Source organism: Mesocricetus auratus, unplaced genomic scaffold (assembly GCF_017639785.1).
Source record: "Mesocricetus auratus isolate SY011 unplaced genomic scaffold, BCM_Maur_2.0 Super-Scaffold_100014, whole genome shotgun sequence".
Taxonomy (NCBI): Eukaryota; Metazoa; Chordata; class Mammalia; order Rodentia; family Cricetidae; genus Mesocricetus; species Mesocricetus auratus.
Window position 1 is genome coordinate 5,060,922 of NW_024429197.1, and position 15,785 is coordinate 5,076,706.

Consider the following 15,785-nt stretch of genomic DNA (forward strand, 5'->3'; position numbering starts at 1 on the left):
ATCCCATCTTGCATACTACACATTAGCAAAGACCACACCCTCCCCCATTGTCCCATTAACTGTGTGAGAGGCCTGGGAAAAGCACCACATACTCCCTCCACAGGCATTGCCACTCTGTGGCCTGAGATAGCCCTATGCAACAGAAAGGTATGCTGTCCCTGGTTCACGGGACAGCCAAAGGGGTCTTAGGAGGATCCTGCCTGATCCAGGTTTCTGCCTACTCTCGGTGTCCATCCTCTAACATCCCATGTAATGGTTGGTGTTGTCAGCCTGACAGGGCCTAGAATAGCCTGGAAGATGGGCTTCTTGGGCACACCCAGGGGGTATCTTGATTGTGTTCATCGAATTTGGAAGACCTGTCCACTGTGGGTTGAATCATTCCCTAGATAGCACCCTGGACCACACACAGTGGAGAAGAGGCAGAACAGCAGCATGAATTCATCTCTCTCCGCCTCCTACCTGTGGATGAGACCAGCTGCTTCAAGCTCCTGTTCAGCTTGACTCCCCATCCCTACCCTTTAACTATGAGCTGGAATAAACCTCCCCACTCAAGTTGCCTTTTTCAGGGTGTTTTATCATAGCAACAGGGGAAAGAAATAAAAGAAAACCAAGACACCTCTCCCCAACACACCCTTGCCCCAGCAGTACCCCAAAGCCCAGACCTGAGGGTGGGTTCCCAGGAAGTTCAGGAGCAGAGCTTGTCACTTACTGAGTTTGTTCATGGTGCAGGACATCCAACAGACCTCTGAGGCTGGGGTCCATGGCCCTACTTCCCAAATGAGGAACAGAGACCTAAAAGAGTAAGGCCCAGCCATGCGCACGTTGAGTTCAGGTTAATGGAGGCATCAAGATGAATAACTAGATGGTACTCAGCCTCCTTAGATAAAGTATTTCTCTCAGTTATGACAAGTGACACTGGGACTGCCATCTTTTCCTGCTGCTTGGGTTTTGGGACTTGCTGAAATAACCAGTCAAAGAACATAGCATGCAGACTACTTGGCATCTAGGGTAAATCTGGAATCTCCCCAAATACACCATGGAAGAGGATGGAGCCCATTGTAGGCACCAGCCACCCTGCATTGACTGAACTCCCTGCTTAGGCTACAAGAAGCTGTGGGATCCCAGGGAAAGCTACCCTGTCACCCTCTGAACATCTCAGAAATGTCCCTCTGGCTGTCAGTCCTGCTCTGTCATGGGTAGAAGCACAGCCAGGTTGTAGTGGCCCAAGGAAACTGCCCAGGGCGCTCCAAGGTTTTCAGTAAGAAAGGGTAACCAGGGAGAGATGGCTCAGAGGTTAAGAGCACTGGCTTTTCTTCCAGAGGACCCAGGTTCAATTCCCAGCACCCACATGGCAAATGACTGTAATTCAAGTTGCAAAGGATCTGTCATCCTCACATAGCCATACATGCAGACAAAACATCAATGCACACAAAATAAAGAAAGAAATTAACTTTAAAAAATAATAATAAATACAAAAGAAAGGGTAAGCAAGGGGGAAGGTTCTGCTGTGTTATTCCACACAAGACTCTCCACCTCTCTGTTTCCATTTCTTTCCAGTGACAGGAGATCTGCAGGCTCTAAAATCCATGACTTTATGCTCATTTCCTCCTCCACAAATACTGACTTAGACACTGTTCTATAGACAGCAGCAGTACAATGCACACACCTTCAAGAACCTTCCTTCCTGCAGTGCCTAGGTCCCTGTGTATCACATGGGGTTTACATCACTGACTCTCTTTGAGGTTCCATAAGTGAGCATAAGCTCAGCTCTGGGGCTAGCACTCCCTACACACCCACCTTTAAAGGTGTTCTTCCCTTGGAATAAGAATTGGATAAGGAAACAGAGGGAAAGCATTTGGGTATTGAGGTTGTGACTATACATAGAAAGATGGCTTACGATAGCAGCCTGTGTCTGAGCAGAAGTGACCAAGGCACAAAAAGTTAAGTGCCTTACCCCAGTCCCAGGGTAAAGTCTCCTAGATGGCATTTCTTGCTCAGCACATGAGGGGGACCAGTCCCTTGCTTCTGGGCACTGTCCCTGTATTGAGATGTCTCCCAGTATCCCTGGCTTCTACCTTCTAGGTAGCAATAACACTCTCTCTTTCTGCCCACGGTGACCATCAGAAGTGTCTCCAAAAATTGCCAAGTACCCTGGAGGGTTAGGGTTAGCCCCCCACTGAGAGCCGCTGCTCTACTACTCTTGAGGATCTGCAGGGTGTGGCTGTGGTAGAGTATGTACCTAACATACATAAAACCCTGGGTTCGACCCCCAACATGTGTAAAATAGATGTGGGAGTGCATGCCTGTAATGTTAGCACTTTGGAAGTAAGGGCAGGAGAAGTGGGAGCTCAAGGTCACCCTGGTTACTCTGTGAGGACAAAGTCATGCTGGGATACAGGAGACCCTGTAGAAAACAACCAACAGATAATAGACTGACCCTTGAGCTCGTATTCCAGAGTCTCTATGATGTTGCACATTTTCTTGTCCCGCCAGGTCCCGCTGCCACTTCAGCCCCAAATAAACACACAGAGACTCTATATTAATTATTAAACTGTTGGCCGACAATTAGGGCTTCTTATTGGCTAGCTCTGTCTCTTAATTTTTAACCTGTAACTACTAATCTATGTATTTATACATGGTCTTGGCTTACCAGAGAATGCCCAGACCTGTTACTTCTTTGTGGTCTACATGGCGACTTTTTTGGCAGGTTCTCTCTGCCTACTTTTCCCAGAATTCTCGTCTCCTAGTCCCGCCTATCTTACTGCCTCCATTGGCTATAAGTCAAACGAGTTTTATTCATCAATCAATAAGAGAAACATATACACAGAAGGACATCCCCCATCACTATGATCCACCGTCATCCCCTCCAGGATGCCTGTGATCCACCCTCATCCTCTTTCCTCCAAACCACTTCCCAAAGGACCTTCCCTGACTCAGGGAAGCCCCAAACTTGCTAACCTCTGTCCTCTGCTCCTGGACACTCTTACCAAGAACTCTTGTCCCACCTCTGCCCCCTTTAAATGTTTTTATTTTGTATTATATGAGACGGAGAGATTCGCACACATGGGGAGGCTAGAGGACAGCTTTGGTTCTGCCTTCCCACCTTCTCATCTGGCTTGCGCAGCAAGTACTTTTACCCACCGAGCCCCAAACCTTACCTGTGCCCTTCTGCCACCCTAGAGCACAGTCCTCATCGTAGAAGGCCCTCACTCCATCTAAAATATAACTGTAGCAAGTGTCTGTCCTGCTTTGCTTCCTGTCTCAAACAGTCCCCCAAAGCCCCACTCTGATACCAATAGGAATTTGAGGACAGGAGGTGATCCTGAATCCCTGGTGTCAATGGTGTATTCTTGTAGAGGACAGCTGTAACAAATGTAACTTACTCACAGTGACATGTATTACATTGTGACATACAAATGTAACTCAGATGCTCACACAGATATGGAAGCCAGAGGTGCCTTGCCATCCCCATAGTGGATAGAGGTGAGAAGCATGAGCCAACTCCAGCTGTTTCCACTTTTGGCTCCTTCCAGAGGACATTTCCTCAACCCCTCAGTGTCTCAGTCTGTGAAATGGAGATAATCTATAGCATCTCCACGGGGTAGGATTGCTAGGAGAATTGAATAAAGCACATGCAGAGTGCTCAGAAATGAAAAGGCACATAATGGTGACAGTGTGCTGAGATACAATGCAAGGGCCACACCTCCGCATTACCGTGTGGGATCTGATGAGCAGTCCTGGAAGCATCCAGAGCAGGAATTACCATCCCAATGCAGAAGATGCTAATGTTCTTTGGGAGCCAAGTGGTATATTCAGTGCCCCTGGCTCTCAACAGCCACCAAGTGACTGAGAGAAGGAAAGCTACTTCTCCTGGCTCCCCTTGGGGCCTAGCCTGGGCGACTTCTTGGACAGTGAGAAAGAAGGCTGCTAGAACCAGAAAGTGGAGACACCGCGGGGGCAGGGAGGGCAGGGAGGGAGGAGGGCCAGCAGGGAGGCCTCTGGGGAGGCTGCCAGACTTGGTAAATAATTCACACTAAAGAACTGAAGACAGCCTTAGTGCATGGGGGATTGGGCCAGGTCGCAAAGGCTCAGACGTCTGGAGGGGACTTGTGGTCTCTCCTGTCTGCGAGCCAAGAATTCTTGTGGCCTAGGCTGCCAGGAAAGCACTGTCCCAGGTGCCACTCCCTGCACTGAGGGAGGGAGCTCCCCGGAACTGCCCTTGCTGGGCAACCGGCATGCCTGGCCGGCATCTCCGCCCAGCTGTCTCCATGGCAACTGGCTGGCCTGGTCCAGGGTTCACCGCCAAGTAGATCCTTGGCCTCCCCATCCCCCAACTCCCTACCCCGCACAGGATGGGCATCTTACAGTCTGTCCCTGAGCTCCAGGAGCTGGAGCCTCCAGTTGCAAAAAAAAAAAAAAAAAAAAAAAAAAAGCTGTGAAAACCCCTCCGTGCACCGGGGGCTGACCAGACCGTGAGCATCAGGGACCAAGTCTAGCTGGATTTCAGTCCCAGCTAGACCACAATGCAACCGTGGGAAAGTAGGCAGGTGGGGTTGCTGCTCTGTGCCTCGCTGTCCCTTATCCGTAGAATGGGGGTGAGAACAGTAATTACCTAGGAGATTTGTAAAGATTCAAATAATTAAATGGTGAGAGAGCAGAGCAACCATTGGTTTGCAGCCAGAGATGAGGGGAAAAATATTTTTTTGACATTGAGAAACGGAGTCCCAGGGAGACAAAATACACTTGCCAGGGATGATGGTCACTCAGCCAGCCTGGGCTACTGGCCGAAAGGAAGGGAATCGCGAACCCAACAGGGATGGGTGTTTATGAGCTGTTGTAGGGACACCCCTAGCGGTGACCTACACTTCCCCTGGGCCCACCCCCACTCCCATCCTCTTGAAATTCAGCCACTGAAAGGTCACAGACCAGACATTGTGGTTTCTGAACCGGAAAAGGCCTGCATCTAGAATGCCGTGTCTCCCCAGTGCCAAGCACAAGCCCCACCCCCTCTCTGCCTGCCAGAAAAATTGTTGAATGAATATGGACTTAATTAATGAATTCACTAAATTCATCTCCTCCATAAAACGCCCTCCCAGGGTAAACTCCCGAAAACCTTGGCAGCCCAGCTTCCTCCCGACGGGCATCTCTTTCCCTGGCTGATTCTTACCCTCGCTGTCTGCCCTCCCTCACCGCACCCCTCCCATCAACCATTCTCTTAGGATTTCCCAGGGTATACTTCCGGGTCCTCCCCAATACAGCCCGTCCTCCCAGTGACTTCCTCCCCCTCTTGATGACCCTTTGTCCTCAAAGCAGCTGCCTCTAGGTCAAGGCCAGTGTTCCAGGCTCTGAGGGTGTGCTTTTCCCCCTACACAGCGACAAACTCTCCAGTGTTAATGGTGTCACCTTGTGAGCCAAACCTGTGCATCAGGTAGCAGTTTAGGGGAAAGGCAGGAAAGTCCCCACTTCTGTCTGTGACTCTTGGTCCCTTTGGGGTGGGGCCTGGGTCTTTGGACATAAGATCTTTGTCCCCAGGTCACCCAGCGGGCTTTAGTTCAGCTGCCAGGCTTCCTGGGTTACCAGCATCGCCTGGGATTTATTTTTGCATATGGTTTGGGAGAATCTCTGCTACTGAATAAGGACCACATGGTTTCTTCCCCCTTCCCCTTCCCTCCAATAGGCAGATTGTGTGAACCAGAGCAGCTGCCTGAGTTTCCAAGAAAAAGACTCGATGCCGCAGTTTCTAACCAGGATGACAGTTTCTCCACAGGAAGTCGCTTCTATTAATTTGTTTAAAATTTCTCTTTTTTTGCACGGCTCCATCTATCGGTCATCTGGCTGCACTGTGGGGTTTTGCAAATCCTGGGTCTTCCATCCCACGGTGTGCCTAGAACTTAGGATTTCTCTGAACCTTTGCCTCGGTGGGACGTGGAACAACGGGACAACAGCTCACTCGATGGCCTGTGCAGAAGATTTCTAGATGTAGAGGCACTTCTATCCCTAAAGCATGGACTTTGCAGGGTGATTACCCTCCAAAAGATGCAGTGTGCAAAAAAGAATAAAGGGGAATCCTGTAACCAGGAATTCTGAATGATCCCACTTTCTCAACCCAGATGGCCCATGACCCAGGACAAAACAACAGTGTCATCTGTTGCCTGGGGCTCTGATATGGAGAACAGGATTGGTTATGCCCTCCTAAAACCCATCACTCAAACCACTGGAAAAAATGTCAGATAAACCCTGCCTGAAGGGGTTGAGGAGGTAGTTCGGTTGGAAGAATGCCTGTCTAGCATGCCGAAGCCCTAGATTCCATCCCCAGACCTCAAAAGCTGGAAATTGTGGTGTGTGCCTGTAATCCTAGCCCTTAGGAGTCAGAGACAGGAGGATTAGAAATTCAAGGCCATCATCTACCACATACTATGTCCAAGGCCAGCCTTGTGCTACAAGAGAGCATGTCTGAAAACAAAAACACTGGAAGAAGGTACTTTACTTGGAGGCCGGCCTACAGAATGGGTCTCCAGTGCTCCATCAGCAGTCAAGTCTAAGAAACTAACACGATCAAGAGTCGCCCAAGGAGGCATGATGACTAACTGTAATGTGTCCTCCAGTGTGGAATGCTGGAAGACAAAGGGCATTACATAAAAATAATAAAATCGGAATAAGCTGTGGGGTTTAGTTAGTAACCATGGCCCCATGTAGGCTCCTTAGTCGGGCAAAATTTGCTAGAATGGCACCAGATGGTAGGGATAGAAGAAACTGAATCAGGGTTATATATGTCAACTCAGCATCATCCTCCCAAAGTGTCATCTGAATCGCCATCATCATCATCATTATTATATTTCTCTATTGGAGGCTAGGAGTACATGCATGTCACAGCATACATATGAAGGTCAGGAGACACCTTTTAAGAACTGGTTCCTTCCTTCTACCAGGTAGGTCTTGGGGATCGAACTCAAGCTGTCAGGCTCTGGGCAAGTGCCTTTACCTTGATGAGCCACCTTGCCCACCACCTGCAGATCATCTTGAACTGGTCTAGAATTCCAAGGATATTTTATGTTAAAGTGGGTCACACCCAGCTGCCTTTGGTTCCCATTGTTGCCAACACTAAGGAAGCAGATTGCTGATGCTCCTGTCTTATGGTTACAATTGCTGCGATGAAATGCCATGACCAAGACAACCTGGGAAGGCAAGAAGGGCTTTTTGGCTTACATACCCTGAGTCACCGTCCACTGAGGGAAGCTGAGGAGGGAATTCAACAGGGCAGGGACCTGGAGATAGGAATTGATACAAAGCCATGAAGGGAGTGCTGCTTATTGGTTGGCTTGCTCAGCCTGCTTTTTTTTTTGGAACCCAGGACCACCAGCCCAAGGGTGGCACCACCCACAATAGCCCGGGCCCTCCCCCATCAATCACTAATTAAGAAAATGTCCTACAGGCTTGCCTACAACTGGAGCTTACGAAGGTATCTTCTCAATCGAGGTTCCCTCCTCTCAGATGACTCTAGTTTGGGTCAAGTTGACATAAAACTAGTCAGCACTGCTCCTCTATCCCAATCTCACTTCCGGGGGGGGGGGATCATTTTTAAACCCAGGAAAAGTCCCTAGTTTGTTCCTCATTATCACTATTATGCCAGCCAGGTACACATGGCAGGCACTAAGTCAATACTTACTCAATGAAGCCCAAAGGCTTGTTTAAGGAAGTGACCCAAGCAGAGAGCTAAGGTCATCCCTTTTGAGGGTGAGTCAGCACTGTGGCTCCCATCCAGAGAAGGAAGGTTTCTGGAGGACTTGGGGGGGGCGGTACATAGCTTCTGGAGATACTGCCTTTGGGGAGCAAGCACGCACACTTATGCAGGAACCTTGGAAAACTTGGAGGTCATGAAAGTCAGGCAGACTGACTCCCTGAAACCATTCCCATCTCCTCAAGCAAACTACTGCCCTTTGCACCCCAAAGAGACTACCTCTGTTTCTGAGTACAGTCGCCAAAAACTGTATGCAAAAACATGTCACAAGGTAAGAAATTTTCCAGTGATTTTGGTCACCCTCTGCCCGACACATAGCAAACACTTCCGGATGCTCGTATCAAGGGCTGTCACTTTCTGAACACCAGGCCATGTTCTGGGGAGATAGGTGTTCCCATCTAAGCTTCCCTGATACTTCTTACCATCCTGATTTTATAGAAGAACCAGAAAGCCAAAGACCTTGAGAAATGTCCAGGTTACAGCCAGGATAAAGGTTGTAATTTCAAGTCATCTGATCTTGAATCTACTTGTCACATAAAGCCTGTGCCCCTCCCTCCATGCCAGAGCCTTCTTCCAGGTAGGCCTTAAGCATCTAGAAATGGCTGCCTGCTTTGCAGCCATGCCCTGGGCTCATTCCTTCATCTGCGGCAGACATCAGGAATCTTCAGCCTTCTCTGTTTTAAAACGTAATTTGCCAGTTCTTCCTCTAAAGGCACCTCTGATTCTCCTGCAGCCCATCAGCCTGGACAGGCCACAGGAGCAGAAGCCAGGGAGATGAATGCTTATTGAAAACACTCAATTAGCCAAGTTTAAAGGATGAGGCCTGGAGGCTCCAGGTCGATGCTCGGAGGTTTAGAGTCACCCTCCCCCACCTCCATCTTTTAATAGCCTTTTTCCATATTTATTGCTGCCCTCTCCAGATACTTGAGACATATCCAGCACTTGGTATAATTTGATATCTGCCCAGTCCCCAAAGTGCCTTCTCAACAAATGCTCACTCGATGCCATAGTATATTTAACAGATTTATTTTCCTCGTTACTGAATGGAGGCCTCAGGAAAGGCAGATTCATTCCAGCCCGAGGACCTTCCTTCACTGCCCAGAGCCTCCGGCAGGAACGTTTTAATACATCACTTATTAAAATGGACCTTCAGCCTTGGCCCAGAGCACCCGGAAGCTCCAGGCGCAAGCTGACCACATCCACATGCTGCTCCCCTCTGACCCCTGATGCAGTCTGTTGTGCAGGATGGTGGAGACAGGCAGGGCTTCAGAACAACACACCAACACAAGGACCTTTAAAGGCTGAAGGACAATAGCTGAAGCAGGGAACACAGCCAAAGTCTGTCTGCATCCTTGTCCTGGTTGATGGGCGCTGTGTTCCAATCCTGCCTCTGCAGCTAACAAACCAAGGCACTTGGCAGGTGTCCTTTCTGAGACCTGTTTTCTACTGTGCAGCCAAACATCAGCACCCATTGCCCATTCTGTAGGGCTGTTGTGAGTCTGGCATTCAGGAAAAAGCCCACGTGATACAGGTGGCCTTTTTTTATTTTTATTTTTTTAGTTGTTGCTTCCCCGGGGGCCTCAGCTTCTTTGGTGGCTGGGAAGTGAATGTCTCTAGATTTCTAGGACTGCTGAGACATCTCATGAGGTAAAGGATGAGAAAGTATTCAATGACACAAGCACTGTGATGGGGTACTGACAGAAACCACGCCTCCCTCCCAAAACAATCTTTTAACCTGACCTCTGTCCCTCTTAGCAGATTACTGTTTAAATGAAAAGTGGGCCCTGCCCCTAATTCCCCCCCAGCACCCCTTGACCTCCTGTGGGGGCGGGGAGAATATGCAGCATTGTTTTGCTCTATGGAGCCCACAGATCTTCAATTCCAAAAGGGAGTACCTGGGGTCAAGAGGGAAGGCAGCCAGACTCAAGAAGAGGACCATGTGCCTGGGAAAATGAAGTTGGCATCTGCGAGCATCCGCAGGCTGGGCACTGCCAGTTCCAGCTCCCCCATCAGCCCCAGTAATGACCACAGGATGAAGAACCCTGGGCTGGGACCTGCTGAGGCAATCGCCCTCCCCTCCCAGGCCCCGAGTCCCTCTTGTGTAACCCCCCTCCTGTGGGGACTCTTACCTGATGTCTGAGTCACAAACAAGCTCCTGTCACTGTGAGCTGTGTTGTGACTCCTTGGCTGACAGCTTTACAACAAACATATTAAAAAGCTTCAGGCACTGGAGCTTCTACATGCAAAACAGCCTGGGGGTGGGGGAGCTCCCCCACACCCCCAGAACCCTGACCCATCACTGCCTCCAGCTTAACAAGAGACAGAGCTACCTCCCCCCCTTGCACAAGCTTTTCCAATGGGTGACTGGAGGCAGGAGTAGCAGGTGCCTCTGACCTCCTGGCTCTGCTTCCCCAGAGAATAGACTCATCCTCAGGCAAGTACCAGTGGGCTCTAGAAGTTAAAGTATGCCTCCAGCCCAGCCCCTAATGATGTTCAGTGGGTGTTCCCAGTGGCCCCACATGGAAGGTTTTAGCGTACAGAGTGTGCTAATCCCCTACTTGACCCCATGAGGCAGAAGCTGGGTTGCCTGCTCTTTGCAGAGTAGGAAACTGGGGCTTACAGAAGTTCAGGTCCAGTGAGCAAGGAAATTAAAGCTGGGAATAGTCCAGTCTCCTAGTACCACTCTTAACAGGACTGACAGCCCCACCCCACCCCACCCCGCCCCACCAGGATGGTCGGGACCTCAGGGAAGCCAGGAGGAGCCCAATTTGCAAAATTCAAAGCCCACTGAACTCACTCTCCAGAAATGGCTTGGCCCATCCAGCCCACTGGCAGATACTCCCACCCCCACCCCAGACCAAACCATCTCTTCATTCCAGTTAGGACAGCAAGTACCCAAGAAACAAGGCCAAGGAACCAGAGGAGACACAGGAGTTCTTTATTGTACACTGGAGAAATAGCCCTGTGTGCTGGTTCAAGGTGCAACATACACAACCTGGAACTAAGGAAGAAGGAACCGGGGGGTGGGACCTCTCCAGGTCCGAAGTTGCAAACAAACCAAAAAATAAAAAATAAAATGGTAAAAGATTCCTCACGCACGAGGCATTTTTTGCAAATACCATGCAAAACAGGCAGCTGGCGAGCCTTAAGAGAACCCCTATAAATAACAGGAAAGACACTCCGAGCATTCCTGTACAAGGACTCAGAGCACAGGGAAAAAAAGAAACCAAAATGCCTTTTGGCGTTTCAAGATATTTGGCACTCTTGTGATTACATTTGTTTTTGTTTTTTTACAGTTCATTAAAGAGAATAAAGTGGCACGCTACTAGGGAAGGGGAGAGTGGGGTGCACACCACAACAGACTCCAGGGGGGGTAGAAAAAGCTCAAGCAGTTTTTGTTTTTCTTCTTTTTTGTTGTTTTTTTTCCTCTCTGACATAAAAAAACATGTTGTTGGAGTTAACCTGGGCAAAAAGCTTTACAGCAACAACGAAACACAAGCTGTGCGGTTCATCTCTTTAAAATAAGACAAGGACTCTCCCTAAGCGCCATCCCTTAGAAAAGTTACCTTCTGCTCTTAAACTCATTTCTGATAACTTCAAAAGATGACCGAAGTAAAACAGTATCTACAGAGATCATTTTCTGCGATTTACTTTTGTACATCCAAGAATAAACATTAAAAAAATAAAACTGGACAGCATGTCACATCCAAGTGCACAGGTTCATTTTTGCAAGATTAAATAATGTAAACATTGGGAACAGCCAAATCAGCAGAGACTGCAAACACCTCCAAATAGTCGGTGCTGCTTCAGGAAGTGGTTCAGACTCCAGATCTAGAATTGCACAATATTTACCATATATAAAGAGAAACAGGTATTAATTTTGACAAACAGCTGCAACTGAGACTTTTTCTTTATATGTGTGTATATAGTGATTTTATGTGGTTTTTTTTTATTTTTATTTTTGTAGAGGAGCCCAGCGCCTTCTCCTCCTCCTCCTGCCTCACCTGTCTCCCGGCCTGACATGAGACACAAGTTGTTGATTTCATCGTAGGCAGCAAGCTAATAATAAATTTCAAAGTGCTTTCTTCTCCTCACGCGGTTTCTCAAAAACTGTTATGGCCCGCCACTCTTCTTTTCCTTTCCCTCAACTCATTGTCTTTGGGGCAGTTAGACACCAGGAGGTGCCTTGTCGGTCATATTTTTCAGCACGTCATCAATCCTATCATCTTCAATAACAACTGCAAAAAGAAAAAAAAGGGGGAATGAGAGAGCTCGGGCCTATCGAGGGGTCTCAGATATTTGGTCTATGCCCACTAGGGGGGTGCGGGGGAGGGCGAGAAAGGAAGGCTGACTGCTCCTTGCAGGGTGAACCGCTCAACTCCATCGTCCTCAGCTCCTTCCTTCCCTGCCTAGCTCTGAACTGCCCCAACGCCTAAGCCACGTTCTAGCTGGATTCTAAGAAAAAGCGAACAAGAGAGAGCGCCATCCCAGCAGCCAGGCTGCGCTCTGGTCCTATGCTTTCCCAGGCCGGTGCATCCATTTGCGAAGTATCCGAGGCCGAGAAATGAGAGGAAGGGAAACTAGCTCTGCAGGTCACTGCTGCCGATGGTGCAGGCCGGGTTCAGAGAAGTAGGGAGCGAGCCAGGAAGGAAGGCTGGGATCGGTTCCCACGCTGACCCACTGCTGGAGAGTTCAGGCCTGGCCTGTGCGGGTGTCTCCCTCCCGCTCACCTTCTCTGCGCCCAGGGCCGGTGGCCTCCGCCCCTTCGCTCTCTGTGCCACCGCAGAGGGCAGAACCTCCCTTCGCTGCGGCCTGGGGCTCTGCCTCTGGCCGTCTCTTCCGCCTGTCTCACCGTCTCCACTTAGCCTTCTTCAGTCCCTCTAAGTCCTCCGGATGATCCTGTCCAGGACTCTGGGTCTCTCGGTAGGTCGCCCTCATTGTTCCAGCCACCTCAGCGTCCTCCCTAGACTTGAGTCCCCGGCTCGCTGTCGCTCGCTCCCGCTACAGCTCCCTAGCTGGAGCTTTGTCTCCGGCTCTCAGACCACCTCGGTACCCCAGTTATCCCCTCCCTTCACCTCGGCGCCCCAGTCTCTTCCGGCAGCACCCTGCGTCTGGGTTTTTCTGGGGGCTTCTCCAGCTCCAATAGCCCAAGCTAGACCAACCTTCCCTCTCCCCTCTGACAGGTAATTGTGAAAAGCTCGTGCAACCTGAACGCCCCCTCGTCTTCCCCCCCCCCCCCAGGCTCCCCCTCCGCAGACCCCTAAGGATCCCCAGGACCCCCTCCCCCAAGGTGGCCGAGCCGAGCGAGTGCAGCTGCGACTCCACTGCGCAAAAAGGGGGAGGGGGTGTGAAATCTAAAAGCAAACTTTGATGCGGCTGAGGACGCGGGTATAACCCTTGGGCCTGGGCTACTAGAGGCCACCACGCCCCCGGGTGACCCCGCGACTGCTCGGGACAGAAGGGGACGCGCGCCCGAGGCCCGATCCGGCTTCCGCCGCAGGAGGTTTCCCTAGATCCTACAAGAGGTCTCCCGCGGTCGGGGGACCCCTGCGTCCCCGCCAGGCTGCCACACCAGCACCGCAGGGGGGTAAGGGGCGGAGAACTCACCGCGCTTGCTCCGGCCGATCTGGCCCAGCTTGGGCGGCCGCTTGTTCTGCCCGGCGCCGAAGAAGTTATTGGTGTCCTGCAGGCGGCACGAGAAGATCTGGCCCACGTCGCCGCCGTCGCCGTAGGGGCTCAGCTTCTCGTCACCGTAGGGCAGCACCTCCGACATGGTCGCGTCCGGGGGCTCCGAGGCGGCACCTCCTCCGCCCGCGTCCCCGCCCGCGGAGGACAGGGTCAGCGGCGCTGGGGCCGGGGATGGCCGGCCGGGGGACGGCCCTCGGGGCTGCCGCGGCGCTGGGACCGGCGAGAGGCCGGGGGACACCGCTTGGGGCAGGAGCGCGCAGCCCGCGCGAGCGACCCAGCGAGCGCCCGCAGCTGAGCTGCGCTGCGCTCGGGCTCCGCGCGCGAGTGGCTGCTGCTCCGGCGGCGGCGGGCAGGACTCACATCCTCGGCGCGCTGGGGCGCGGGGCGGGGGCCGAGCCGGGCGGGGCCTCGACGCGCGGGGAGGAGGGTGTCCCTGCGAGCCCGGAGGGCGCGGGACCGAGGGGGGCGCACCCCGGGGAGCGCGCGGGCCGGTCCTGCCGCGGGTGCGGGCGGCGGCGGCGGCGACTCGGGAACTGGGGAGCTACAAGCGGCCGAGGGGGAGGGGAGCGAGGAGGGAGGGCAGGGGGAGGAAACCCGGAGGGAGGGAGGGAAGGAAGAAACCGAGAGGGCGACAGGGAGAAAAACAGAAAGACAGAGGGAGGCAGGGGGAGCGGCGGGAGGGGGTGAGGAAGGAGAGCGAAAAGAAAATGGGGGAGACTAGATCTGGATCAGAGAGGCAGAGCAGAGAAGCGTCAGGAGAGAGAAACAGGGTCGGAGAGGGAAGGAGGAGGGGGACGGGAATGGGAGGCAGGGACAGAGGAGCAGCCTGCGAGCTGCGAGCGAGAATGCCGGCCCAAGCTGGAAGCGAGGCGCCGGAGGAGGGCGGGAGGAGGGGACCCGTGGGCCTCGGGGAGAGATCCCTGGAAGCCAAGCGACGTCACGGGGCCGCGCCGGACCGCGGCTGGCTTCCTGCCCCCGCCCCCTGTGCCCTCCGTCCCGCCCGCGCCGAGGGGCCCCGGTGCGCCCCGCCCCTCCCGGCCCGCGCCCCTCCCGCGCGGTGTTTACCCGACCCGGAGCCTGTGCGCGCCGACTCGGCGGGCTGTGACTCCCGAGGGGAACCCGAGGCAGAGGGAGGGAGGGGACCGAGGACTCACAGGCCGGGGAAGGACGCGGATGCCGACCTCCCTGGAGGCCAGTTACGGAGACCAAAGATCCGATCGCACCGAGGCGACCCGCGGGTACGCCTCTCCCTTCCCCCATCACACTTGCCTCCCACTTAGACCCTGCCAGACATCCCTAATAGCTCGCCCTCTGCCCCCGTGCCCACCGATCTGCCAGGAAGGCCTTTTCTTCACTTCTTGCCCCTCTGTGCTGGGCCCTGGCTCCCCCGGGACAAGCGGGAGGGGTGGAGAGGGGCAGCCCCGCCTCCCGCAGGATAGGGGAGAACCTCATTACGCCGGGCTTGCCCGGGATGCCCGGCTCCTAGCGCCCTCTGACTCCATTGGGGACGTCCCAGGCCTGCGACCCTCTGCCCTCCGGGACCTCCCTTACAGCAACAATTTTAATAAAGCCCTGGGGGAGAAGCTGTGGCCTCAAAACCAGAAGCCTGTTCCTGCACCCTGAAGGGAGACCCGGGCAGCCCGAGAGGCCTGGGAGGCGCATCTGCCAGCCAGATGGTAACTCCGAGGGGGCAAGGTGCGTGAGGAGCGCTCATTAACCTCGCCTGAGCCCGGAACACCTGCTCTCCCCCTGGAGACCAGACCTGCTCAGCAGAGCCGGCCTAACCCCAGGTAGAGATAACCAGTCCAAGGTCGGCAGCCTGCTGGAGGAGGCAAGGCTAGGAAACTAATCCTTGTCACCGCTCCTAGCTCACCTAGGACCCTCCGCACCACCACCACCACCTCCCCCCCCCCCGTCCCCACCCCTGTCCCCTTTCCGAGCAGCCGAGGGGGAAGTTCCCATTAGTATCAAACGAACTCCTTCAGGTTCACTCTTAACGTCTAGAACTCCAGTGAGTGGGGCTGAAGGAAAAGGGCGACCGTTTGATGCTCTTAGGTTTGGAAGAGGGGCTGAGAAAATTCAATCTAATACCTCCCTCCCCCCCCCCAACCTCTTAAAGGACTGACTGGTTTCCAGAGGCCAGACCCCCACCCAGGGAGGAGAAGGGGAGGAGGGGGGAATAGGAAAGGACTGTGCCAGTTGGGACCCACTGACCTCTGGGTTCCAACCCTTCCGTTCCCTGGCAGTGGGACTTGGGGCAAGGGATCTAGCCTCCCTTGTATCTAGGAAAGTGTGGCTGCCCAGCTGCCAGTGTGTCCCTCAAGACAGTTAAAGAGGGGGAAGCGAAGACAGGCTTCCG

The 15,785-nt window shown here is 53.0% G+C and overlaps 1 protein-coding gene across 1 annotated transcript; it reads right to left on the minus strand.

The window, feature by feature from the left end:
• Positions 1-10,655: 10,655 nt before the first annotated feature.
• Camk2n1 (calcium/calmodulin dependent protein kinase II inhibitor 1) lies at positions 10,656-13,749 on the minus strand. The gene is made up of 2 exons (XM_005081039.4): positions 13,346-13,749; positions 10,656-11,976 (listed from the first exon to the last, which is right to left on the minus strand). The coding sequence occupies exons 1-2, from the start codon at positions 13,509-13,511 to the stop codon at positions 11,906-11,908; spliced, it is 237 nt and encodes a 78-aa protein (XP_005081096.1). The 5' UTR covers positions 13,512-13,749; the 3' UTR covers positions 10,656-11,905.
• Positions 13,750-15,785: the final 2,036 nt, after the last annotated feature.

Coding starts and splice junctions, on each gene's coding strand:
- Camk2n1 (XM_005081039.4), bottom strand. CDS start 13,511: ATGTCGGAGGTGCTGCCCTACGGTGACGAGAAGCTGAGCCCCTACGGC. Junction 11,977..13,345: donor GATCGGCCGGAGCAAGCGCG/GTGAGTTCTCCG, acceptor TTCTTTTTGCAG/TTGTTATTGAAGATGATAGG.